The sequence below is a fragment of the Histoplasma capsulatum genome, genomic scaffold, assembly GCF_000149585.1.
Source record: "Histoplasma capsulatum NAm1 scaffold_4 genomic scaffold, whole genome shotgun sequence".
Lineage (NCBI taxonomy): Eukaryota > Fungi > Ascomycota > Eurotiomycetes > Onygenales > Ajellomycetaceae > Histoplasma > Histoplasma mississippiense.
The window spans coordinates 2387798-2413027 of record NW_001813979.1 but is presented as its reverse complement, the minus strand read 5'-3'; the positions used below and the strand labels follow the sequence as shown (position 1 = coordinate 2413027).

Sequence of the window (25230 nt, the reverse complement as noted above, 5' to 3'; positions counted from 1 at the left end):
AGCGATGTTTCAAAATTTGACCAACTCTATCACTGATGGAGCTACGGTAGAAAACCAGCGAAGGCGGATTATGCGCCTGATAGAAGGCGAAGTCATCGAGATTCAGCATTAAAGAGGCGTATCATCAAATACAATTACCGACAGAGAAACGTGAAGCAGTCAGAGGGCCTCCCAAATTGACCATTCACATCAAACTTTCCGTTATGCAAGCATTAATCCGAGACGCAAGAATGCGTTGGGTCGGCTAGGCTCCGCGGTGGATCACGCTTGTGAGCCTGGAACTCTCCGCAAGATCCTCGAAAGAGTCAGTGGGTGGCAATTGCGCGTGCGCTGACATAATTTTCCGGCTTTCCCCTTTCTTTGCTGGCTTTAGCAACCCAGCTGTCCGCATCAGCCAATCCGTCGGTAGGTGACGGCTTGGGTTCACCCCAGGCATACTGTGCTGCATCAACAACCGGCGTGACTGACTGCTCCATGTTTTCTTTGCTAGCTTTAGGTGTTCTCATCTCGGAACATTCTTTCATCGCAGGATCGAAACCAACGTTCTCGTTATCCATAAATATGGGATCACATTCCGTCCAAGTGGGTGGTATGTCTGACATAAATTTGTGCATAAGCACGGGTGATTCTGATTCGGGGTTGCGTGAGAAGGATATCTCCTGCTCTTGCGGCTTCAGCTTAGAAGTATTATTCAACACAGTCTCTGAACACATGTCAGCATATGCTCCCAGCTTCCAGTTGAGATATCAATTACCTTGTTCCTGAACAATCTTTTTACCATCTTGCTTAGGGCTGGCACACCCACCTGCAGTGTCTTCCGAGGGATTGGATTTGGAGGTGGTGGAATCCGCCCTGGCTTCGCGAAGATCTTCTACGAGTTCTTTCGCATCGGAATGCTGATACCCATCCCCTGTTGTCACGCTCTGCTGGAGACATTCATCGATGAGGTTGTATGGAGGCGTTTGGGCCGGCAGAGTATTGGCAGGGGCCTTGTCGTTGAGCTTCATTGCTTGAGGCATTGTGGTAGTTGATGGATAAAGAAGTTTTGGAAACTGGGTCTGGGGAACTGGCTTGGTGAGGTCTGTGAGTGTCTTGAATGTCTGTTCATTGCCTCAGGATTTCGGGGAAACTGTGCCTCCTTATATGCCATTCTGTCGACACTCCTGGCACCTATTCTTTTGTCGTCTCCCCCTTCAGCTTGGGCCACGTGGATACGGGAGGAGATTGCCGTCGCTCCCTAAAATTTAGGGTGTATAAAACTGTGCCGCAGGATACATGGTCTTGACCTTGTCGATGTGATATGACAACCCGCTGGGAAAGCTTGCCGTCTTCTGCTCTGCATAGCGAATCACCCAACTATCCAGGTTGCATGAATTGTGCTATGGGACTCGGTCTCGATCTCGTCGGACTTTTGTCGATCTGAGAACTAGCCGTGTCGAACTGTCCGCGGCACATCTCGCCGTACCAGAGGTTGCCCTGATATCAGAGATGCTATCAGCCCATGATGGATGGACAATTATCGCTTCCGTTTGGCGGTCCGATTGGCAGACAGTTCGGGAAAAAGAAATCTAGATGCTAAGTTTGCTGTCCCTGAACCCCAGTGCAGCTGGAACAATCGATTAGATGTTGCTTGAACGGCAAAATTGTGGCTTGCAGTACTATCATTATAGCTTTATCACCCCCAGGTTCGTGTATGCCAGGCGTGAATAGCTTGTCACTGTGCCGTACATAATTATCCATATTTATTCAAAAGGATGATTGGATAGCATGGTCGCAAGAGTGGGAAAAATGGCAAAATTGGGATATTTGGGAAGCGGTAGGTCCTTGGATGAGTGTAGTTGCATGATGGTGAATAAATCGCTGCGGCGTGTCCGGTTATCCCCAGATTTCCCAAATTTCCCAGATATCCCAGATACATAAAAGTTCCCAAATTCCGAAATCTCTCAAACCAGCCACAATTAGACTGAAATAGTTCGGTGGCGGAGAAGCTAGTATGACAACAGATTTTCTTAGCGAATGCTTCGGAATGTATTTGCCTGATTTATCAACCTAGGCGATTAAATGGGTGTCTGTTAATGATAGTTTGAGGTGCACCTGATGCCATGCACCCACAACAAGACAAATTTCCCAAAATTCCCATATCTACCATCTAGAGCATGGGTGTCCGCCGCGGGGTCACCCCCACCTTCCACAAGAGGATTCTTTCAAGGATAAAACATTGGGCATCAAACTTCTTTTAACGAAATCATATACATATCTAACTGTCTTGAAACGCGATACGGACAATTTGGGCAACTTTAGGAATAATTAATTTACTAGGAAAACGCACGATCGCAACCCCCCTCATATCTTAACCCGTTGTCGCCTACCTGTCGTCGTGGTGTCGCCACTTTATTCGCGCTGGCGTACATCCAAATACCCTGTACTACTTTATTCGGTTTTTTCTCAGCTAAGGCGATTATTCAACAACTATGGATAAGGATGAAGTTGAGGACAACGGGGTTCCAATTGAAACACTTTCAGAAAAAGACATCCTTGAGGAAATAAAAGATAGGCTCCGGCAAGTGGGAAATTTGGTAGGAGAATCAATTCTACAACTTTATAGAGATGGTCTACTAATGTTGATAAGCCAACTAACGGAATCACACTGGACCCTGAAATGACGAGTACGTCAGGCGTCGTGACAGTAGGCTCAACCGTTTTGGCCCTTCTGGTCACAAGTAATGGCGGCGGTGGGGTCGTCAGAGTACTCAGCAAGCCGGCGAGGTACACGAAAACAGATGGATTGCCAGGAGAAGTTCTTCTTACGCTGAAGCCTGGTGAGAAGTTTTTGATCCTGGGTTCGCTTTCAGTTCGCTATATTCGCAGTCGAAACACCCAATGAATATACAAGGTCATTTGCCAATTCCCAGGCGAACAGCAACGCGACACTTGATCCCACGTCCGACGTAACCTTGATTTCGACTGATGGGAAGGCGCTGTACCATGGAAGTTTCAATTTCAGATTCGGACAGGAAGTCTCATATTGTTGGAGTAAACTTATTGTGGCCGGCCGATTCGTGAGGCTGTTGCTAGTTTGAAGGAAGTGGATGAGTTCTCGGGTGGTGATATTGACCTCTTGGTACGGCGGCTCGCTTGGTAGGAGGCTGACTTGAAGCATTGGTGTCTCGTCACGGTATACGAACATAGATCCTTCCATTGCACTTGACTGGCTATCGCTGTATGCATTTTCTTTATCTTTGGGCGACAGTACTGCGATTCTATCAGTAAGCGGTTACTTAGTTAAAATAGATGCACTTTACCAGTTTCTACATATTCAATCCCCTCCAGTTCACAGATATCCTTCACGGTTTCCAATAGCCTCTCCGGGTGTTCAACGCTTCTCCACCAGCTGCGAAGTTTTGGGATAAGCTCAAGATAACTCTTTTGCCCTATTTCACTGACCGTCACGAAGAAGGAGTAAAGGGCAAAGACGGAGGAGCTCAGTTTCGAAATTTTCTCTAAGTTTTCTCGTGCTGTTAATTTCCTCTGACGTGTTGAGCTTTTGTTTTGGCGCAAAACTTGAAGATTTTCCTTGAGAAGTTTGCAAGTAGCGCTGAATCGATTGAGCTGGTGAGTTGTTGGTTGGTGAGTTTCATTGTAGTACTTTTGTCTTTCCTCTTCCAACAGTTTGGTAAGCGGGTCTCGAAGCAACGCCATTCTGATATTTGGAATGGGGATTATGAGGGATTTTGAGAGTTGGATCAGAAAATGGGAAATTTGGGAATTTTATTATTTCTGGTGGCAATTGGGATCCGTCCTCGCGCTTTTCGTTTGGCGCCGGATCATCGGCCCGAAAAGGCCATTTGCTGAAAACTGGGCGTTATTGGGCAGTGGCTTGGTCCCAATGCCTGTTGGTGACCCCATTCAAACATATCAACCGTTACTTTTTTTATACCCATCCCTGCTTATTATGCCGTTTCTCGCTACGGAAAGTGCTCCCAACTGAGCCAATAGGAGCTTCTCAAGCGAAAATGATTTACTGCCTAACCAGTTGTCTTGGCTCATCTATCCGACCTCAACATCCACAATTTATTGGCAAATCACTTCTTCAGTCACGAAGACCGGTCCGTTGGAGCGCACGCCTGGAAGAGATTCAAAGGAGATTGCATACATTCTCAAAGTGTTTGGACAGCCTCAAAAAGTCGGTTCTACCAGCCTGCTTACTAACCATGATTTTCAGGATTGATGGGCCGTTCCGTCAGACAACAGTGGTCTTGGCTCGCGTCTTCTGACATGTGACGGGCAAGCGTTGATCCGTTTATTTTGGGCAAGATGGCTGGCATTTGTTCCTTCCTAGGTCTCTTTCCTCGTACCCATTTCGCTTTTTGATATAATTCGTTTGACACAATGAAGGAAGGGACTTCATACCCAATCAGACATGCGCCAGGGCGCAAGCTTTGTGGCTCCAGAGGGTTGAAGTCTGCTCCTGAGTCTAGGAAGTATCCTCGGTTTCCCGCGCCGTTCCAGTACCAGAAACGACGGGTTGGTTTGGCCTGCTTTAATCCTAAATGGGAATAGCCGGCTTTCCTCACTACCTGTTTTGTTCGCGCTTGTTATACCATTCCGTCGCGAAATAGGCACCTGGCTCCTTGCTCTATCCCGTTCCCACATTCGCGTTGTGCATCAAAGCCAAGCCGGATCAACCCTTTGACCATAATCCTCCCTTTGATTATATGTATCAGCATCTGTTCCCAGCGAACTAACTTCTCTCGCGGGTATCAATACATCATTACTTCCTAACTATTCTGCATTTTTGTTCCCGTGTTTGCTTCCCATTCATCATATGAAATCAGCATATTTCTCCCCTTACAACTTCTAGTTAACCTCACACCAACTCAACGGTCTTGTATACCGTTAAAATGAAGGGACTTTCACAAGAAGATCGCAAAATTATCAAGAATCACCCTCTCACCAACTCAGTCAATCATCTACAAGCCGCGCTTCAGGAAGCTGAAAAAATATATGAATCACATCGAACGCCGTACGATGGCCAACTCTATCAAAATGTGATTTCAAAACTTGTCTATGCTTTACAGGGAGAGGGTGCAGCCTACAGCCTTCCGTCGCGAATCAATGAAGGGGACGTGGCGTCTGATCTAGCACAATTATTCGAGCGCCTCCGAAAGGCAAAAGGAAACTTCAGGTACGACGACTACCAGCCGCTGGTGCACCTGGTTATTCAAAGGCCTCCGACTGAATCCCAGAACGTCGAAACCTGGAACTTCGACGTCTGGAACGCGGTCTTTTGTCTTATTGACGCCGTCTCGCGAGGCACTCCCCCTCCTCCTCCTCATCCTACATCATCCCTCCAACAGACGCCCTGGCTGCGCAACACTAGCAGTTTCGCCAATTCTACAGAATATCGAAAGCACGTTGACATTGTGCTGAAGGAGGAACTTGGGGAGATACACGTCGACATCCCTAGATTCTTTGACGCGTACTTTGGATACATTCCACAACTCACTGCAGTTTCACAAGCGGTGTTGGAGGAGTGCGAGAAGGGGAACAGCCCACTTTACCGTGAAGACGAGGGCTGGAAGGGCTGGCCTGAACTTGCGGCAGAAAAAGACGTTCTGAGATGGCTGGCTAACATCATCGCTGAGCTCGTACGATTAACCGAAGCACAAGAGCCGTCCTGGAAGATCGACCGTAGACCTCTCGCACAGCCAAGCCAGCCACTACAAGGGTCTGTCGCGGAGAGAAAGCTCGATGTCGGCCTTGTCGATGATCTGACGGCCACAGTGGACTCGAGATGTCACTGGTCACAAATCCTGGTGCCAGGGGAGCTGAAGAACGACCCGAAATACGACAGGAAATCCGGTGCATGGTTTGATCTTGGCAGGTACGCCCGAGAGGTCCTCGCTGCGCAGGACACCCGTCGTTTCGTGCTCGGGTTCACCCTCTGCGGGCAGTTCCTACGACTGTGGAACTTTGACCGCCTGGGCGGAATCGCATCGGAGGAATTCAACATCAACCGGGACGGCCTTCGATTTGTGTCTGTTATCCTTGGATTCCTCTTGATGAGCCGGAAACAGCTTGGGTTTGATCCTACCATCGTCGCGACCGGGACCGAACGGTATATTGAAATTGATAGGAACGGTACGAAGGAACGGCTGATTATCGACGAGACTGTTGGACGAGCACGTTGTGTTGCCGGACGAGCCACAACCTGCTGGAAGGTATACTGTGAGACAGACAAATTACGGACGCCGCTGGTTGTCAAGGACTCCTGGCAGTATCCGGAACGCACTGAGGAAGGAGAGTTGCTGCGAGAGGCGATGGCGAAGGGGGTCAAGAATGTCGCGAGGTATTATCACCACGAGACAGTTCGCATTGACAACAAGGATGATGATGTCTTGACTATCAGAAAGGGCCTCGGTATTCCGATTTCGAAAGATGAGAAGGGTGGCTTTAACGCGAGGGTGCGGCGTAGTAGGTCTCAAAGAGGAAAAAAGAGCCAGGGCAGCACCGCCGGCCAGAAGCGATCATCTGACTGCGTGGACAAGGCATTTCCTCCTCCCCCAAGTAAGCGTACCCAGTCAAGTTCTCCATCCAAATCTGCCGGCGGCTCAGCCCCATTCAATCGAGTTCACCGCCGCGTCGTCATCCGGGATTACGGGAAACCAATCTATGAGAGTAGTTCGAAGGCTACACTTCTCACTGGGCTGGCCCGCTGTATTGAAGGATACATGTCACTCCATGATGAGGCTGGCCTCATCCAATGCGACGTTTCCCCCCGGAACCTGATGGTGAATGAGGACAAGGACAACCCATCATGGCCTGCCTTTCTGATCGACCTTGACCTGGCAATCAAGTTAGAACGGGATGGGTCTTCCGGCGCACGGGGCAAAACGGGCACCAGAGCGTTCATGGCCATCGGTGTCTTGTACGGCGAAAAGCATTGTTTCATGCATGATCTGGAGTCGTTCTTCTGGGTCCTGTTCTGGATATGCATTCACTACGATGCCCCAGGGAAGGGAAGGATTGTCGAGCGTTTTGAGGAGTGGAATTATGTGAGCACTGAAAAACTGGCTGATGAGAAGAAAGGGGTGATTAGTGATGAAGGTGACTTTCTCAGGATTTTGAAGGATAATTTCACCCCATACTATCAATCCCTGATCACTTGCGTTAACCGGTTGCGGCGCCTTGTCTTTCCAGACGGCGGACGGTGGAAGAAACCAAATTTCAACCTACCACGGAACATGATTGAAACGCTTCAAGATGCACAATATAACTCAGATGCTGTAAACTAGTAAAGATTCTGTGTATTGTTTTGTCTTTTAATATAGCATCTTTGACGAAGAGATTGATTTTCTGGAAAGTCATACGAGGTGTACTTATGAGATTTTTGGAATGCCGCAAGGCCCGAAAAAGTTATATGATCCTACATTAAGGTGTATGATGATAGTATAGCTTTAATTGATAAATAGAATTAATGATTGCTCTTGTCCGTGGCGAATTATGTCCACTCCACTTAGACGGCTTACTAAATCGCTAAATGATCACAAGGATGAAATATAGGCCCCAGCAAATATTCAATGAAAAGAGATGGGAATAAGTTTGAACACTAATAAATATCTGGAGGTGGCCGCAGTCCAAAGGTATGTTGGTTTTCAGGAGCTTTTTAATGGGCGTTATGAGAAACTGCCGCCACGAAAGTGAACCGAGAAGTAGCCGTATGACCTCACATCCCATCAGCACCACAAATGAGCAGGTCGTCTTGGATCGCAGGTGTACATGTACATAGTCGGTAAGAATCACATTCCCCTAACCCGCGTTCCTTGTACTTATTCTCAACGTACCTTGCTGAACGGTCAGCAATAAAGCCCACTGGATATGGAAATAATGCTTACCAGCACTCAAATGTTCCGCGTTGGATCCCGATCTTCTCTCGCAGAGGCCCGTGGATCGGCAGCGAGTATCGTGGACATTCGCTCAAGTATTTCAATCATTTCGAGTGCCTGGCTATGGATCTCCATGATTTCGTCTCGCCGAAAGGTTTTGCCGCCGCCCTTGAGGTCCAAGGTGGTTGGTGAAGGTCTTCGCACGCCATGATTGGCATTCTGCATTGTGGTGAACACTTTAAAACTTCCTATTACAGGTGAGAAGAGCGACGGGGTTTCTGCTGAGATGCGAATATCTTGTCGATTTGCGGCGTATGATATATTACGCTTTAAGAAAATACATATAGATACCCAGAACCGAGGAGGCTTTTATACTTCTCTCCGGATCTAGACAGGAAATGGGTTCGAGGAAAAACCCAAAGTGAGAGGCAAAGAAAGGAGGGAGAAGGGCAAGCAAAAAATGAAACAAACAAAGGAACACACACAAAGAAAGTACCATACCATGGGCGTAGGCATGATAGACCTTTGGGCTGGAATGTGATAGGCGATGTCAATAGGGCTCGTGGGCCGGAATCAAATATGCTAAGCAGGCAAAGTTCAAACAAAGAGATTCAAAGTAAATGAGCGGACAATCAAGACAGGCAAAGTATGGAACAAATCAGAACTGAAATGGATATTGGCATGTTACACAGACAAAGATTCTAACTGATTGATTTTGCAATCTTGCATCCACTGTCCCTGCGCGATCTCCTTTTCTGCTTGAAACGCATGTGGCCCGTCAGAGTAGTCAGTGAAGGCCGCCTGTCCTTCCACTCTGCATGGAATTCTTTGACCAGCTCCTCGCAGCCCGGGATCAGATCGCTCCGCGGTTGCCACGTAGACCGCCATGCAACACGGTACTCCAGGAGTGGCGGCTTGCCCTTCCGCACGCGGATCCGGGAATCCAGTATCTTTTTGACCAGCCACTCCTCCTGTGTCGCACCGGCATAGCCAGCCGAGTTTTGAGGCCGACTCCCTGGATGTGGAGAGACGGCGTCGTGGGGTGCACCGGCGGAAGCGCCCACTTTGTCCATGGTAAGAGGAGGAGGGGTTTCTGCATGTAGTAGAAGATCAGCGGGAGAACGCGGGACGGTAATTGAAGCTGTTAAAAAGCCGACCTGGAACTTCTCGGGGAGTCAATGAGGCTCTACCACCATCTGCCATCCCGTCTAGCTCGTCACCATGATCGGTGGGCGCCTCACGGGCAGGCAGCAGTGGCGGGGAAGTCTGTCCAGCTGCGGACTCGCTTGTGGGTTCACCACCGTGACCTATCTCCGTCCACCCATCTACCACGATGAGGCCATCTGGAATAGGGCCGAGGTTAGCGGATCGAGAGGACATATCGTGAGCGAGTCAAGAAGAAAGACGGACCTCTACTTCCACCCAACCGGCATGCGCGAAGGCCAGCTTCAGTGGCACTTTCCGCAGCCGTATCCGCCTCCTCGACAGGTATACCAAGGCGGTCGCTGGCAAAACCGCTCAGATTCGATCCGGAGGGGATGGTGGCGTGCTCGTCGGCATTTCTCCCGTCCCCGCCAAGTGGTTGGCTCCCGTCGTCCGACGAGATCCCCTCCAAAATTCTGTCAAAGTCATTTTTTGGAGTTTCGGTTGGCTGGGACCGTTGGCCTGCAGGGCGAGAAGAGATGGGAGGTGTAACAGAGGGGAATAGGCGGGGGGGCAAAGGGTGTTTGAGCTGCTGTGACGGACAGAGTAGGGAAGTGAAAGAGTCGGCGGTGGGATTGGGTCTACGTGCTGGGGGTTTGGGGTGTGTGGAGATTGCGGGCAGGTTCGGGCTTTGTGGCTTGGTTGCACTCATGGGATTTGGAGGTTGGTAGAATTGGATCTTGTCCATGGTGACTGCAGCCATGGCTTTACTCTCTGATTTTGGTTTCGGGGAAGCCTTGATTCTCGTTCTGCGATCGGTGCTTTCGGGAGGGGAAAATCCGGCGCTTTTATAGCAACTGGAAAAGCTCCTCCATCGGCAGAGCCCAAAGTTTACGAAAATCTCATGGATAGATTCCAGCATCTTCAGAAAACGCCTCGCCTCCTCACTTCAACACCGGGTAGCCGATCGCCATGCAACACACGAATGCAACATCGAGCCAGGGTTCCTCCGGACCACACCGTTCGATCAGGCCGGAGCTACGGACCGTTGAAAGGTCACCATCAAGCACACACCCGGAAACGAGCGAGACAAGCTTGCGTTATCCACGAGGATGGACACAGGTTGGTCATGGGGGCGTAGAATCGTCGACGAATTAGGTACGGAATAACAGGCACATGCGCTGGCACCCACGCCCTTGGGTCATGCAGGAGGCCCCGTCTCATCGTCACACGATCACTGCGCCCCCTCAGCTGCAAACGGCTCAGCGTCAGGTTTGCCGACATCCCTCGCCAATCAACAGAATCGTGGGCCTGGGCGTGGCAGGCAATGCGAAGACGGGATACCGCGCTTGGATACAAGGATCCACGGCCGCAAGAGGAGCCAATGCAAGTATCGATACCAGCCGGAGGCTCAGCGAAGGCGCCATTTTGCGTCCACACCCCTCCCAAATCAGCTCGTAGTGGTCTGTCGCATTCCTCGTAATCTCGCTACGTCGCAGGGAAAGGGGGCACGTTGCATCCACGTAATCTCGGGTTTCGCCGGTATGAGGGATTTTTGCCATTGGCCAAGAGCACAGCGAAAATGCACTCGCAATTGCAGGAACACGCCTCCCATGTTACATCGCAGTGTCCAGCCGAGTGTCACTACGCCCCTGGCGGGATGTTGGATCCAAGCAACCTCGGGTTTCGCCGACGTGAGGGATTTCTGCCATTGGTCCATAGCATATAGCGCATGTGCCGAAATTGGAGTTCGAAGGGAAAGAGAGCTAGAAGAAGGAATGCGAGGAAATGGGGATGTTATCGCACGAGACTCGGAGAAAGCCCCTTGCAGGGGGACATGAGAGACACAAAGGGAGCGAGGGAAAATATTCAAAGAGTAAAGCCGGTTGTCCGTCCTCAAGCAGAGGCGGTGTGCGTGTTGTGTAAATGTAATCTTTAGATTGACGCGGTCCTTCCAAGAAGAGAGAAAATGGGGGGAAAGGCGGGCGCTGACGGGGAGCCTAGAAGGGATTTCGTTTGCAGGGAGGGAGGGGGAAAAAGGGAGCGAGGGCGAAACGGTTCGGGAAGGAAGCTCGGCAGCAGGCTGTGGGAGGGCGAAAGGGGGGAAGCGGCAAGGGCAAAGGGGAAGGGCGAAGGGGAGGAGCGAGGCGAGGAGGGAAAAAATTGAGCAGGTGGAAGGTGCGTGGTCGAAGAGGGAAGAGGAGCGACCTTATATAGGCTCCCGGGACAGATCGATGATGTAACTCAAAGCGGCGAGCTCGAGGGGCGCCAAACCCGAACGGGCGACGGCAGGTTCGACGCGGCCAATGGGCGGGGTCGACGGCAGCACGCCAGGCCCGTTCGGGAAGCAGCGCGAGGGCGAGGCCGTATGCGGCCGCGTACTCACCGTCCGAATGTTTACAATTATTTTTATTATCATTTCTATCATTATTTCTGTCATTACTTCTGCTATTATTTTTTTTTCATTTTATTACTTCTATTACTGCTTTTTTGAATCAAATAAAATCAATATAAAACTTCATTGATTCTTTATTGACTTTGCATTATAATCAAAATAGAGATCTGATATATTTAAATCTTGAAAAAGCAATGATATCTTATTATATCATGAATAAGAAATTCAATCATCAATTTTTCAATTCTTTAAAAACAAATTCTGAATCTGATTTAAAAATAATTTGATTGCTTATTCAATATTATCTGATTGTTTAATTTTTAATTTGATTGTTGCAGATTATTTTATAACTTCTTTTAAAATATTAATATTATTTTCAATTTTTTTTTTAAATGATTGATTTCAAATACTTGTTTCAATTGTGTAAAGGGCGTACATCGATTAACGATCTAGCACTATCCTAAATACAGATTACGAATTGATTAAGGAAAGAAAGAGAAAAGAGATCAGAAGGAAAGGTTGTACGAAGGGGGTTCTTATAGAGGGGAGATCGGGGCGGAAGAATATCAGAAGCCGCCCCGCAGTGGAGCACGGAGCGGAAGAACATTGAGGGTTACGCGGAAGAATCGTTAGAACTACGCGACTACGCGAGCGCGGAGCGTGAGGCAGAAGGGGTTGGTTGCGTAAGTTAACCACTAACGGGTGCTAACCCGTCATAAATTGACATTCTCACAGATGATTGAAATGAGTTAATAGAGTTTTAATAAATTATTTCAAAAAATTCTACAACAGATGTGAGTGTTAAAAAAAATGTGAATATAAATGTCAATTTCTTTTTTATTTCAATATCATTAATATTTTCATTTATCATTTTTTTTTTTTCTTTGTTAATGAATATGATATTTTATAATATAATCATTTATTGTCAATTGATCATCAAACAGTTCCTCAATAAATTCTGAATAGATAAATTTTCAATATTGAAATTGTTGCATTTTCAGATGTTGATTGAAATACACACTGATAATCTCAATATCATTAATAAATGTCATTTTTTCTTAACAGAATGATCATTCAGATATTTGTTGTTGATGTTTATATCACAACTTTCAAATCATTTTAATCTTCCATCATCAATTCTCATATATATCTTTAATAATAGATTGATGTGTATGTTGACTGACAGTATCAACAATTGAAGATCAACCAACATTTTTATAATTGCTATTATCTATTTTCAAATCTCATTTTTTGACATCAATGAAGATATTGAGTATGATCAGCTCTATGTCAGAGATTCAATCAGTTCAAACTCAAGAGCCTTATCAAACTTATTGAGTATAAAATGGGGAGGCTCACTGTGTGGTTTGAGTGGTTAGCATTGAGAATTCAGACTGCTGACTCTTGCTTATCAAGAGTTCATCAAAATATTGTGATGTCAAATCAATCTGAGACTCATCAAGATTCATTTTTCATTAATATTTGATATAAGAAATTAGTAATATAATGGGATTTTCAACTGCAACACATCCGCTGAAATCACATGATAATCATCATGATAAAAACCGCTCATAAGTAATAAAAGTAATGCCAGAACACCAAGCAGATTAATATTTATATAAGAAAAGGCAGTAATAATGAAGGTTTACACTGTCAAAAGGCAAATATCCCCTTTCTGTACAGCCCTGGCACTGTACGGACAAAATCACCGAACAGGCCCTAAGAATATATTCTCGTATAGACGGACTACAGTATAATAATAACAATTACTTTATTAATTATTGTCCTTCATTTTTTCCCAGGGCGACGATAACAATGTACTTCGTGCACCAACTTATATCCACGTGATCAATGGTATTTCCAAGGAAAAGAAATACCTTATTCAACACCATAAACAGATATGGAAACCTAGCATAGTATCGAAACTATTAACAAGCTGGATGAGAAATACCAATTCATATACATAGAGAGATATACGGACTCCTGTATATATTTCCTTTCAGCTTCATCTGTGTGGCTGAGTAAAGATGGGTGACTCTGAAGCACACACAGCATTTAATATCGTTGGCAGGAGAATAAGAAAATAAGAAAATAAGAAAAATAAAAGGCTAAGAATATAGTATATGCACACATCTGGTTCAAGCATGTAACGGCGTCTGGCGCGTGGGCAGGAAGAACCATGGAAAAGAGAAAGCTCCAAAATAATTTACTTACGCGGGCCAGGTGTCGTAAGTTTGCCGTTCACCACTTCACCGGCGCGGCGATAACAAAAACTTGCACAGATATGTACTAAAGGCGTAGCAGTATAAAACAAAACAGCAGGGGGAATAAAATTAGTGTTTAATATATGCAATGAAGTAAAGATATGTAAAAGAAAATAAATAAAAAAGAAAAAGGGAGGTAAGCAATGGGTCAAAAATAATAATAATAAAAAGGTTAATAAATAAAAGAAGAAAGAAATAGTAAAGAAGGAAAATCCAAGAGACGAAGCTAAAGGAGTAAATAGGAGTAATATAAGGCATCCTTATTATAAACGCCGTTGGCCAGCAAACAATAGATTGAGATGGTGAGAGTACGTGCGAAAGAGAACGAAGAATCAGACATGTAGAACTATGGTATTTCGGGGTATCTTTCAAAAGTCTTCATGAGCGCCATTTGTAGCAGTGGATTTCTTGCGACCGAAGATACTTCGAGCGCGTGATTTGGTGCGTAACTGGCCAGGTGCAGGGGAGTTGAGACTTGGTGTCGGTGGCAGCGTGTCATCATCGGACATGTACTTGGGTTTGTATATCCTAAAACTTTTATGTGAGCCAAATGACTGATTGTACATCTAGAGAAACAGCTAGATGCATTAAATAAAAATAAAAATAAATAAAAAAAGAAGAAAAAGGCAACAAAAAGAAGCAAAAACTTACCAACTGTTCCCAACCATGCTCATGCCCTTACTTTCCGCCATTCGATAATATTTGGCCGCTTTCTTCAGGTCCTTTTTGCAACCTAGACCTTCGACATAACAAAAGCCGGCTTCCGCAAGGGCATCCACATCTCCCCAATGACCCGCTATTTCGAAGCAGCGCAGAGCGAGCGCCTTATCTTGTTCTATCCCCCATCCATTCAGATGGCTCACACCCAATTCATAAATGCTGAGCGCAAATTGCACCTGGCGCGCCTTGTTCTCCTGGATATTCCTCCCACGAGACTGAGAGTTGGTAGCATCCAGAATAGCAGAATCGGCTGCTTTGCGAAGCCATTGAACACCCTCCCGTTGGTTGGGCCTCATGCCCCATCCATGGCGACAGGCGAGAGCGTATAGAAGCATACCTGTCGGCTCATTTTGCATGGCTGCGATTCGGAGGTGATATGTAGACTCGTTTAGGGAACCGTTTTCATGGCATTGTATGCCTTTCGCAACATGGTCTTCAGCAGATAAAATAGTATCAGGTGGAGGTTCACCACTACGGCTGGTGTGGGGTCGAAGTGTGGCATTGGAGTCGGTAGATATCGTTAGGGAGTCATCTTGGTCCACCGATCTGGGAGCGACAAAGAGTCTGCTACTCGAATTAGATTTTACCAGGCCCACAGTTTTTCGGGTTCCTTGATCAAAAGAATGTCTTTTTGGGGGTGTTCGATCGGGCCGCTTGACAAGCTTGCCTGAGCTTTTCCGTGGAGCGGGCTTATTTTTCGGTGAGCTTGGGTATTTAGAGATCGGTTCCGATTGTATAGGGGTCTTCGGGTTTAACGGCGATTCCTGAGCCGATAGCGCTGGCGTAGCAGGAGGATGAGCATGAGTCGCGGGCGGCGATGAGGGTTCCTGCTCCAATGTCTCCTTCTCGGGAGCACTTGGGGAAGGGGAGCTTTCGAAGAGTGGCTCGTTCCATTCGAAATGGGGAGTTTTAAGACCAGTAAACACGAGAGAATCGCGCGAGACAGATCTCCCGCGGGGAAGAGCGTATTTCGCGTAGATATAAGATGTCGGAGCCGAAGTTTGTGCATCGTCCACCTCCGCACTAGAATCAGGAGACTCTGGCACAGTAATTGGAGATGGGCGATTTCCCCTCTTCAAAGTCCTCGATTGATATTCATCTGGTTGTTCAGGTCCGGAGAGTGAAGGGGAGGAAATTGAAATAGAAGTGCTAGATCTGCTTAACGGTCGTGAAAAGTTGAAAGATGGACGGTGAAGTGGGGTTGGCATGGGGGAATTTTCGGAAGTCGGGGACGGCGACCGAGGATGGGTTCGGGTGAAATGTGCCATTGGAGATTGAGGCATCGATATACCGCTGCTTGAAGATAGCTTTCTCGGTTTCGAGAAGGTTGACCCTGCCGTCGAACTGGTGAAGTAATCATCGTCAGAGCTTTCGTGCTGAGTAAGTCCCGGACTCCCTGCTATCCGTTTCGCGGAGGAAATAGGAGGTGCGAGGGTATTCGAGGTTTTCCGGTTTGTAGCAGAACTTTCAGGCGGCTCCCGAACCCGGGTGGCTGCTGAAGCATCATAAGAGTTCTGGGATGTCTTTCCCGGGGCTTCTTGTTCGCCCTCTCCGTCTGAATGGAACCATGATGCGTCCTCGGGTGACTCTGCGCGGGGGGCATCTCCGAAAGCACTGTGTGGAATTGGTGGAACTTCTGGGGTCACCTCTGCAGCATTGTGGTCGTTGTCACTATCTAGGTCTTCCGACATTCGATTCAGCATCGGGTGCTGTGATTTTGGCCTGAAGGTAGGTTCCTCAACTTCTCCATTGCGACCATAACTCCCGCCTGATGGGCTGACAGGTGTCTTGTTACTCGGCTCGCCCGGCGAATGTGCTCCGAAGTAGCCAGGCCTTGGTTGGGATAACGACCTGGCAACGCTTGCGGGGGGAAGTCGGCTCATGCGCTTTCCCCCATTCTTTGATTCATCGAGCTGTTTGGCCAAAAGCCGTCCTTGCAAGGCGAATGCATCGAGAGGCGACAGGACAGGAGCTACTTCTCCGTCGAAATGCGAGATGCGGGAGGAGGGTGAGAGGTTTCGCGGTTGAGGTTTTTCCAGATTGTACTGGGAATCAGATTGGCCATTGCGGGTCATAGTCGGTAACGAGCGTCTATGTTGAAGGACTGAGTCGTGGAATCAGAGGTTTTGTCCTAACGGACGATCCAGTGAACGATAATCTGCGAGGCTATAGAGACAGTTGATGAGAGGTTGTCGAAATACGGGACGCCAAACAGCGACTCTGGGGTAAGTGGTTGTTCTTCGACTTCTTCAACCACATCGGATTATTGGGGATGATTCTGCCCTGGCACCATCTGGAGAAATAGATACTGGCGGGAAAGATAAATCTATATGTGCGCAAGAGGGATGGTCCCCTTCGATGGGCGTGGCGACTCTCGCGATGGTTGGGAGTGTTGGTTGGTGGGTATTTTAAAAGGGGACGGAAGTCAGCGCCCAGAACTTTTGAAACAAAGAATGGAAACCCCCAGGATGAGACGGTGGCGGAGAGATGACTAGGACAGTGAGAACTGTATCGGTCAGTAGCTTGTAACTCGAAAGGCGATACGAAAGGCGAGGAGGACGACGGATGAAGGGGTTGGATGAGGGATAGGAAACCAACCAAGCGTGTCAGATCCTCAGAGGAGGAGGAAGTGTTCCGGCCAGGATCAGCCAACGCCGCCCAGCCCGCCTTTAATTAATCAAACCAAGAGCAGGGGCCCAGGTTATTTTTGTTGTTTATTTATTGATTTTGGTTTTTCCCTCTCCCTCTCTTCAACGTTTCGAATGACGGGTTTATTATTGTTGTTTAATTTTACGATTTCCAACCTTGTTTGGCTGCCAGGCCCCACGAACCCCTTTTTGCAACCTTGGTTACAAGATATTCTTGCCGCGGTTTTCCAACATATTTCTGAGCCCAGTTCCTTGGCCCAGCAAATAACAGTCGAGAGCGCATTCGACCGCGTTGCTCAAGCCATGTCGAAGTTGTTATGGTCTTGGACTTCAGAATGGTTGAACCCCCAACAAGCCCCTGGAGGGGGTGCATGTGTATCACCAAACTGACTCGTCGTTCGTTATGGAGCAAATACGCAGGGCAATGCAATCTATCCCGGTTGGTTTGTTCCTCGATCCGCCCCACCACTTAAGCTTGTTATTCCTCGATGATGTCAGATCCAAATTTAGGCACTCGGTCATCGTGGTTGGTGATACGCGACGTAAATAAACACCGGACTGAGAATCATACAGTTAGTTGGCAGTTGGTGGACTGTGTGTTCCTTCTGCCCGTTCACATTGGCTTCTGAGAAATATTATGCCTTTGCCAACATTATCGCTGTTCCTGCACACAACACACACACATACTCTCTCTCACACACACACACACACACAAAATGCTAGTTGCTTTGCATATGAATTGTGATTTATCTCCTCGGGGGGTTGAGCAGTTTCAACGCGTGCAGGAACTGTAACCCCTAATTTCCCTGTCTGGAAAATAAGAAGTGCCTTTGATAGATAGGTTTCTAGTCAGAGAGAAGTCTTATTTTTAAATCGATTTAGTATAATTGCGGAACTTACTTGGTTTTTTTCCCCTTCGGACGACAAACTCAAGCAGATAAACCAGAGGCTTCATAAATATACGCATCTACATGTTTCCACCACGTCCTCCCTCTGATCCTTCCCACTACTCAAACGGCAACAATTTCACATTCCCTTCAACCCACGCCATAATCGCTACAAGCTTCGTGATCTGGAATGGATTCCCGCCGCTTGCGTCCCCTTGTGATACCCATTTCAATTCAATGTCATACCGGCCTTGATTCGTCTCTGTTATATTGGTGCGGCTTTTCAGAGAAATAAAAAACTAGCAAAAACACGTGAGAATCCAAGAGCCGGTGGTGGAACCGATCAAATCCAGATTCTTCATCCCGTCGAAGATATGCTGGCCTCCCTCGGCAACCTTCTTGACCAGCGTCACCGCAAAGTTACAAATGGCAAAGGCTGATTTGGGGACTCAATTGTCTCCGGTCCTGGTTGCGAGAGGGTGATCAGTATAGCACTGTATGCAGGTGCCCATGTTGTCAGCACGTTCGCGAAATAAACAGACAGATCTCCCCATCCCCCACCGCTTCACCCTCACAACTTTCATTCCTTCTTTGTTCCCTGTATCTCCCCGGCCTGTGTCATGCTTGCATCTCAGCCCACTTTGGAATATGCTGTCCGGTATCCACCTTATCCGTGAGCCGTTTCCAACTCGCGATCGTGGCCCTAGCTGTTGTCGTTGTTGCTTCCGCACCGAAACATATCGAATAGTCAATGACGAGATCGAGAGGGATGAGCACCCTGTCAGCAAGCCTGTCCAATTGATAGGTATCGGCATGGTATCTTTTTTTGTTCATGGTCATGTTCATTAGTGTTATTTATTATTAGTCTCTAGTACAGACGACCGATGAAGCTTCATTCTTTCCTGTGCCGTTGCACCCTTCTTTTTCCTTAGGCCCTTCTGGGATCGCGGCTCACCATCTTCCTGATGACATCGTGGATGTAGCTTCTGCATTTTTGATGACAACATGTGGAATATATATGTACTATACTTTCGAGACACACACACCCTCCGCGCTGACACTTACTCTCGGGTATAGTTCTTATTTGCAAAAAACCTATCTACGTGCTGCTTTTCTATTTCAAATTCATCGGAGTGACTTTCTCCCCTCCTTAAACCCAAAGTTCATGCAGAGAGCATTGTTTTCGAACTAGGCGGGCTGAGCAACCCGGTATGGGTTTTACCATCGAAGGGGGAAACAAAGGCAGTAAGAGGAGGAGAGGCCAAGGGGAAAGAAATTCAAACACAAACCAAGTGAGGTGTATCCCTTACTTATCACGCAATTATCATAAAATGCTGTCCGTCGAAAATACCCCAATGTTGCTAATTTTGAGGAACTAAATGCCAGTTAGCTGTATGCAACGAGCATCAGCGAGTCCAATTGCCTCATAGCCAGTACGGCCATTTTAGATACGCAGGAGTTTAATCAGCTATTCGGGCCTTGGCGCATATACACTGAAAATACTCGAAGCGATAATCGGTTAGCCAGTATGATGTTGCCCAAGAGTCGGATAGAAGCATGATATCAATGAGAAAATGGCAACCATGGTGAACCCTTGATTTAGGGTCCATCCACCACCTTAGAGTGAAAGCAACACTCTGGCCAACAATTGCTATGCCTGCCCTTGGTTGAACGTTCGCAATCAAGCGGCAGAAGGGTACCATGTACAGTACGTGTGAAATATAGCCGAAACGCTTTATCTATAAGAATATAAAATGATGGAAATCTTTCGAGCTTGCGCGCTTCAAATGTTCCAGTATTTTCCCAGAAGCCATGCAAGTAGAAGTCATGGCCCAGGGATGCCTCAAATTTCTGGGCCATAGAGAATCTAACTACTACTCCCAGTCATGCATCTGCAACCACCTCCAGAGTATCCGTATCGACGATAATGTTTCTCCGTGAGAAGGTCATTATAACAGAGAGCATCTTCCTTTCCAAAATGAAGGCTTCACAAGCCAATGATCCTGATTGTCACAGGGTTAGTGTGACTTGTACTAGTTATGAACTGTTCAGCATCTTCCGGAGTCTCTCCCAACCTGGGGTCTGAAAATGTCATGGAGAATTGCCCCGGCCAGTTGCTCCATAACAAGTTCACAACTCCCCATCAGTCTTCTCGACGCTCGCTCAGGGTTGTGGAATTTATGGAATAAACTGAAGAGCCAGCAGCTTCGCTTGGAAGACTATTATTTCGAAGGCCCGTTGAAGACTCTGCGCGCACCAGACAGAAATTCTCATGCGCGATGATGAAACAATGTACTCCACAACAAGGAGTTAAAGTTCGCCGCCAGAATGAAGCCAGGCAATTAACTACGTACAGTTGTTGGCAGGACTGGAGATAGCCGTCTAAAACTGGAGCAGAAGGTCAGATGAATGATGAGCGAGTGAGTGGAGGGCAGTTGGGGGATGAAGGACAGGACGTCGTAGTATGCTGACTGTCATCGCAGATGTCGTTGTGGAATCAACGATGAAAGTCTGGGGGTGGCGGAATGGTCGGTGCAAGGCGCTCAGAAGAAACGCGCATGTGGCGACGCTTCCAATCTTGGAACCTTGGAAGCGTTGTGGAGCATCAGCAGATCAAACGCTGCCAAGCAACGACGTTAAAACGCAAATGGCTCGCCAGGTTACTAATAAGCGCCCCCCGCCTTTCGCCTGTCTCACGGGCGTGGCTGTGGGGACATCGTTTCCACCGTCTTCTGTCGAATGGCTCGAAGTTACCACGTAGTTATTCCAACCCTAGATTGGGACTTGACCCTTTTGTTTTGAGGGTTTATAACTGAGCCATGGCACAGTTCATCTCTTTTTCACCAGATTTATTTAAAACCGTGCGATACTGCCACAAATCTCCCTTCCCCTGTCTTTTACATCCTCGCCCCTATACAAAGAGCCACCGATCAACCGGGACAATCAGAGCGCATAACTCGTTATATATATAGTTGCCAACAACTAGGTTATTAGGACCAATATACATACAAGATAACCAGTGTGCAGCATGCAGTCCATGAACGTTCTCATGGGCGCAGACCCAGCCCATGACAAACTGCACCACTTTGAAACCTCCTGGTTATTCTCCCCACTTGTCTTCGGAGTGCTACGTCTGATCATCTTTTTATATTGCCTGTTGGTCCTCATAATTGTATCCGCATTGGAGAGCTCCGTGGGTAGAGGGTTCCTTAACAGGCAATCCTTCAGTTATTTCACCTCCCTGGCGTTCAGTGGCGTTCAGTGGTACTTCCTCGTTTCTGGCGTGCATTCGCTCCTCTATGCCTTTAAAGGACGGTCTGTTCTGTTCGACAAGTGGCCCCGATGGCTGCGCTCCTTGCATAGCCTGTATTACACCACTGTTGTGTGCTACCCTTTCGTGGTCTCGGCGATATATTGGTCGGTATTATATCGCAGGAGCCCTAGAGTCTTACTCAGATTTGAGGTGTGGGAAAATGTAAAGATATCCCATCCCTCTCTTTTTTCCCAACACCATATGTGAATGTACTCTACCTATTCTAACAAAATATTCCCGCCGCAGATCTCCAAACATGCTCTCCCACCCTTCTTCGCTCTATTTGAGATTATCTTCTCGACGGCACGTCCACCGCCAGTGTTCCATCTTGTGTTGCTCTCCGTCATCCTTCTCCTCTACTTGGGGATCGCTTACATCACCCACGCAACCCAAGGTTTCTGGGTATACCCATTCCTCAGGCCTCGCCGTGGCAGACATGGGGCCAGTGTGGCAAGATATCTCGCCATTATCGCCGCAGTCCTCGTTCTCACCTTCGCGTTGGTATGGGGCATCAGTTTCATTAGGAAGCGGCTGGTGGGCTCAAAGACGAAATACGCCAAGACCGATCCTGAGCATTCGAATGCAGCGCGCGAGGGCAGTGACCCAGATACCGAGGCCGCTCAAGACGTCCTTGACACTAGTGTTGAAGAGACCAAGTGATGACGACGGGAAGTGTTGACATCGTTTCTTTTGTTATTAATTTTCCGTTCTCCCAGGTCATTTATTATTGTATTATACATATATATATATTTAATGGTTTTCAAAGACGATACAATTGGTTCGGGCTCCTGGATTTATGGCTAATGGATGGATGTAATGATGCTGCCAAATTTACATGTATTTCGTTATATATATATGCGCCTGTTTGCATCTCTTTTCATGGCACGCGCAAAATCAAGTAATGAGATGAGAAGAAAGGGGAAACAAAGTTGACATTCGAAACCCCCCCTAAATACTACGTTGAAAAAAAAAAAAAAAAAGAGGAAAAGAGCCGAGTCATTTTCCAAAACTCCCAATCACGCATACCCAGTCATACCGCAACAGCACACGGCTGGTGAGCCCTGAAGCCCCAGGGTGGATGTAAAGTGTCAGTGCACTCACGACCACAGGCTTCACAAACCCACCACCTCGGACCCCAAGAGGGCAACGCCTTCGAACAATGTCTACATGCAAAATCATCGCGATGCTTTCTGTGCCTCCGTTTGCGTCTCATTCTGGTTTTCTCACGCTCGTGCAGCTGCGCCAGACACTGGCTGTCGGGGAGGGTTTTGCATGTGCTGCACAACAGGCAGCCATTTCCGAACGGGCTTGTGTCAAAGCTTCCTCTTGAGCCATGAACGTTACCTGTAAGTGGAAAATTGCGATTGCAGCACCTGTCGGTGTCATTTAGACGCATGCTGATCTTGTTATAGTAGCAAGGGGAACAGTAGGGCTGGCAGGTTTCTTCGTGGAGGGTGTCGAGTTGAGGTCTGGTAAAGGGCCTTGACTCGCCGCATGACTGGGTTATGAGAGGATCCTGTTAGCGGTATACTGATAGTGGGAAATAAGTTGCGATTAGCAAGGGGGAGGGAATATATCATACTCCACATATGGGAAACCGGCATAAGAAGCACGCGGTTTTTGTATCGCTATCACAGGTATATACCCCCAGGATGCCCAGCTCACTGCCGAGATGGCCATCTGGGAAAACCGTCTGTCGCATTTCCTTTGATGTCAAGCTCAAGTTTACTAAGTCCTGATAGTGCAAGTCTTGGGCGACAAGAGTCAGAATATCGATATGCAGGAACCTTGCCAGTGGGTTGCTTTGGTTTTTGGATTTGCCCTGGACCTCTTTAGGTTCTGGAGGAGGCTGGTGGCGTTTGGATTTTGTAAAGGATAGAGGAAATTGATGGTGCACTTCCCGAACAGGCATGTAGACCAATTGGCTCATTTTGTTAATGCAACGAAGACGGAAGCGTAATTGCGATTGCACAGGCCTAGGCAAGAAATGTATTGAATATCGGGGAACCGTAGCGACAATTTCACAGATAAAATATGGGATGAGAGATAAAACTCTAAGCGCTGTCAAGATGTACGGCTCCTTTCTTCTTCTTTCAGGGCGCATATCTGATCGAACGACCCTGATCGAGATAGCCAGGCTAACGATGACGTTAAAGAATGAAACTAGAATATATATAACCCTGAATTCAATTAATTGCTGAAACAATATTTTTAAATAAAAAAATTAAAAATAAAATAAAAATAAAAATGAAAGCATTGTCCGCAGGTCAACAGGGAAGCGGTCGTACATACAGAGATCCAATCCCAAACCTCCATTGAGATACAAAATCTTTACAGATCTTGTCAGATGGAACGTGCATTTCAGGTTTATCAGGATAGGTATTAAGAGTTTCAAGAATATGGAAGTAGCTTCCATTGCCGTTCGCAGTGGGAACTTGCCAGGTATCTGCGTTTTTGCAGGGCCCAGCAGAATGGGGAATATACGTTCCCTGACGCACCGTGGCGAGAGCAAAATAGACCGTGATAGTGGTATCAAACATCCCGATAATCGTGACGCAAAGGCTCGGCGAGGCAATGGTCGGTAACCAAATGGCAAAGTTCCACCAGAATCCAATTTTGCTCTATTATAGAGAACAGAAAGGACATCGGATTAGTCTCCTTAAGAAAGATGGAAGGACACAAAACTTGCAGAAAATAAAACAAAAGGCAAAAACGGAAGAACGCAATAAGAAAAGGTTGGTGCGAACCCATTTTGAAGCAAGATAGCTCAGGTACAGCGTATCAGGGTTGAAGGGCGGCTGTTGAACGACGGCGGCGTGCGCCTTGACATATTTATAAGTACCAGATGCCAGAGACATGTAGATGCCCAATACTATATGTCCGACAAATCGAAGGACGCCAGAGGGGATACCACTGCCAAAGACAAAGGCACCATCATATTCTAGCCACTTCATACTGACTCGACTTCAATAACGATTTGTGTATTTCTATCAGCTTGACAACAAAGAGCGGGCAAGACAGGCTCGCATGGCGTTGGAAGAGAAGAAAAATCGAGAGAAAACAACAACGATGCCCCAAGAGGCAATCGTTGAACGTATGTCAACCATGATGAAAGGAGATGGCTTTATATGATTGTTCCCAAGAATCCGAGGAATCGTTCGCACTTCGTATTTGCTGCGGGATTCTGCCTTTTGGAGTTGGAAACAGCCGAACGAGGCTCCGTGAAGACGCTGCGAATGACTCGGTGATGCGGTTAAAGCCCCAATTAGCAGGCCCCAATGTCCGTACCTGGCACAGCCCTCTAGTTAAGTTAGTTGGCTGTTGCGATGCTGCTTGTATGTTGTTCCCTCCAATTGCGGCCTAGTCATCTGATTCTAGCATTCGACATAATGAACGAGTCAAACATCACTGAAATAGTTCTATGTTATTGAGGCATTTAGGTTGAGAAAAGCCTGGGAAACGGTTACAGTTATCAAAGGAAGGTTGGCAATGGGAAGGTTAACTAGTAACTGCTAGTAACTTTTAACTATCAACACATCATTCGCATTCATGATGTGCATCCTTCACCTCCTCACACGGGCGCAAAAGATATACCATTGTCAAGATGTGCAATAGGTGGTAATCGACTAGAAATGTGTTGCCCTGTTGGTCCTGCTCCAGAGTTAGATGTTTATGCACGAATTTTTTGAATTCATTTATATACCTTGAAAATAGATCCACAGATCTCAAAGTCGTCAACGTGGTAAACTATACTATTGATGAGTAAACTTTCTACTGGAAGGCAAAATATTATCTGGCACCAATCCATACCCTCTCCCACTTAGCGGTCTTATTTCATTACACTTGAAGAAGCAGAGAGAAAAAAGGTAGCCAGGGTTGCTATGTGAGCTAGTAAAATATATAGTATTGATAGTGTGCAATTATTCGCTAATATGTACGATCTCCCTACGTAACGCGATCCAGAGTACAGTACA

The 25230-nt window shown here is 47.1% G+C and overlaps 10 protein-coding genes across 10 annotated transcripts; 4 read left to right on the top strand and 6 right to left on the bottom strand.

Moving 5' to 3' along the window:
• Positions 1-305: 305 nt before the first annotated feature.
• HCAG_04719 (predicted protein) lies at positions 306-1019 on the bottom strand (the record flags this gene model as incomplete). The annotated part of the gene is made up of 2 exons (XM_001540829.1): positions 306-703; positions 755-1019. The coding sequence occupies 2 exons, from the start codon at positions 1017-1019 to the stop codon at positions 306-308; spliced, it is 663 nt and encodes a 220-aa protein (XP_001540879.1).
• Positions 1020-2692: 1673 nt separating this feature from the next.
• On the bottom strand, positions 2693-3699 carry HCAG_04718 (predicted protein; the record flags this gene model as incomplete). Its single annotated transcript, XM_001540828.1, has 3 exons — positions 2693-2836; positions 2891-3252; positions 3303-3699. 3 exons carry the CDS (start codon positions 3697-3699, stop codon positions 2693-2695), a joined length of 903 nt encoding a protein of 300 aa, XP_001540878.1.
• A 1202-nt stretch (positions 3700-4901) lies between these two features.
• HCAG_04717 (predicted protein) lies at positions 4902-7295 on the top strand (the record flags this gene model as incomplete). The annotated part of the gene is made up of 1 exon (XM_001540827.1): positions 4902-7295. The coding sequence occupies one exon, from the start codon at positions 4902-4904 to the stop codon at positions 7293-7295; it is 2394 nt and encodes a 797-aa protein (XP_001540877.1).
• Positions 7296-7901: 606 nt separating this feature from the next.
• On the bottom strand, positions 7902-9792 carry HCAG_04716 (predicted protein; the record flags this gene model as incomplete). The annotated part of the gene is made up of 5 exons (XM_001540826.1): positions 7902-8105; positions 8388-8416; positions 8593-8979; positions 9044-9229; positions 9297-9792. 5 exons carry the CDS (start codon positions 9790-9792, stop codon positions 7902-7904), a joined length of 1302 nt encoding a protein of 433 aa, XP_001540876.1.
• A 1074-nt stretch (positions 9793-10866) lies between these two features.
• Positions 10867-12177, top strand: HCAG_04715 (predicted protein; the record flags this gene model as incomplete). The annotated part of the gene is made up of 6 exons (XM_001540825.1): positions 10867-10938; positions 11052-11207; positions 11260-11395; positions 11895-11942; positions 11995-12107; positions 12160-12177. 6 exons carry the CDS (start codon positions 10867-10869, stop codon positions 12175-12177), a joined length of 543 nt encoding a protein of 180 aa, XP_001540875.1.
• Positions 12178-14056: 1879 nt separating this feature from the next.
• On the bottom strand, positions 14057-16483 carry HCAG_04714 (predicted protein; the record flags this gene model as incomplete). Its single annotated transcript, XM_001540824.1, has 2 exons — positions 14057-14216; positions 14340-16483. The coding sequence occupies 2 exons, from the start codon at positions 16481-16483 to the stop codon at positions 14057-14059; spliced, it is 2304 nt and encodes a 767-aa protein (XP_001540874.1).
• A 715-nt stretch (positions 16484-17198) lies between these two features.
• HCAG_04713 (predicted protein) lies at positions 17199-17429 on the bottom strand (the record flags this gene model as incomplete). Its single annotated transcript, XM_001540823.1, has 1 exon — positions 17199-17429. One exon carries the CDS (start codon positions 17427-17429, stop codon positions 17199-17201), a length of 231 nt encoding a protein of 76 aa, XP_001540873.1.
• A 2441-nt stretch (positions 17430-19870) lies between these two features.
• HCAG_04712 (predicted protein) lies at positions 19871-20704 on the top strand (the record flags this gene model as incomplete). The annotated part of the gene is made up of 3 exons (XM_001540822.1): positions 19871-19960; positions 20322-20343; positions 20427-20704. The coding sequence occupies 3 exons, from the start codon at positions 19871-19873 to the stop codon at positions 20702-20704; spliced, it is 390 nt and encodes a 129-aa protein (XP_001540872.1).
• A 267-nt stretch (positions 20705-20971) lies between these two features.
• On the top strand, positions 20972-21916 carry HCAG_04711 (predicted protein; the record flags this gene model as incomplete). Its single annotated transcript, XM_001540821.1, has 2 exons — positions 20972-21364; positions 21503-21916. 2 exons carry the CDS (start codon positions 20972-20974, stop codon positions 21914-21916), a joined length of 807 nt encoding a protein of 268 aa, XP_001540871.1.
• A 336-nt stretch (positions 21917-22252) lies between these two features.
• HCAG_04710 (predicted protein) lies at positions 22253-24210 on the bottom strand (the record flags this gene model as incomplete). The annotated part of the gene is made up of 5 exons (XM_001540820.1): positions 22253-22317; positions 22358-22772; positions 22902-23394; positions 23549-23877; positions 24004-24210. 5 exons carry the CDS (start codon positions 24208-24210, stop codon positions 22253-22255), a joined length of 1509 nt encoding a protein of 502 aa, XP_001540870.1.
• Positions 24211-25230: the final 1020 nt, after the last annotated feature.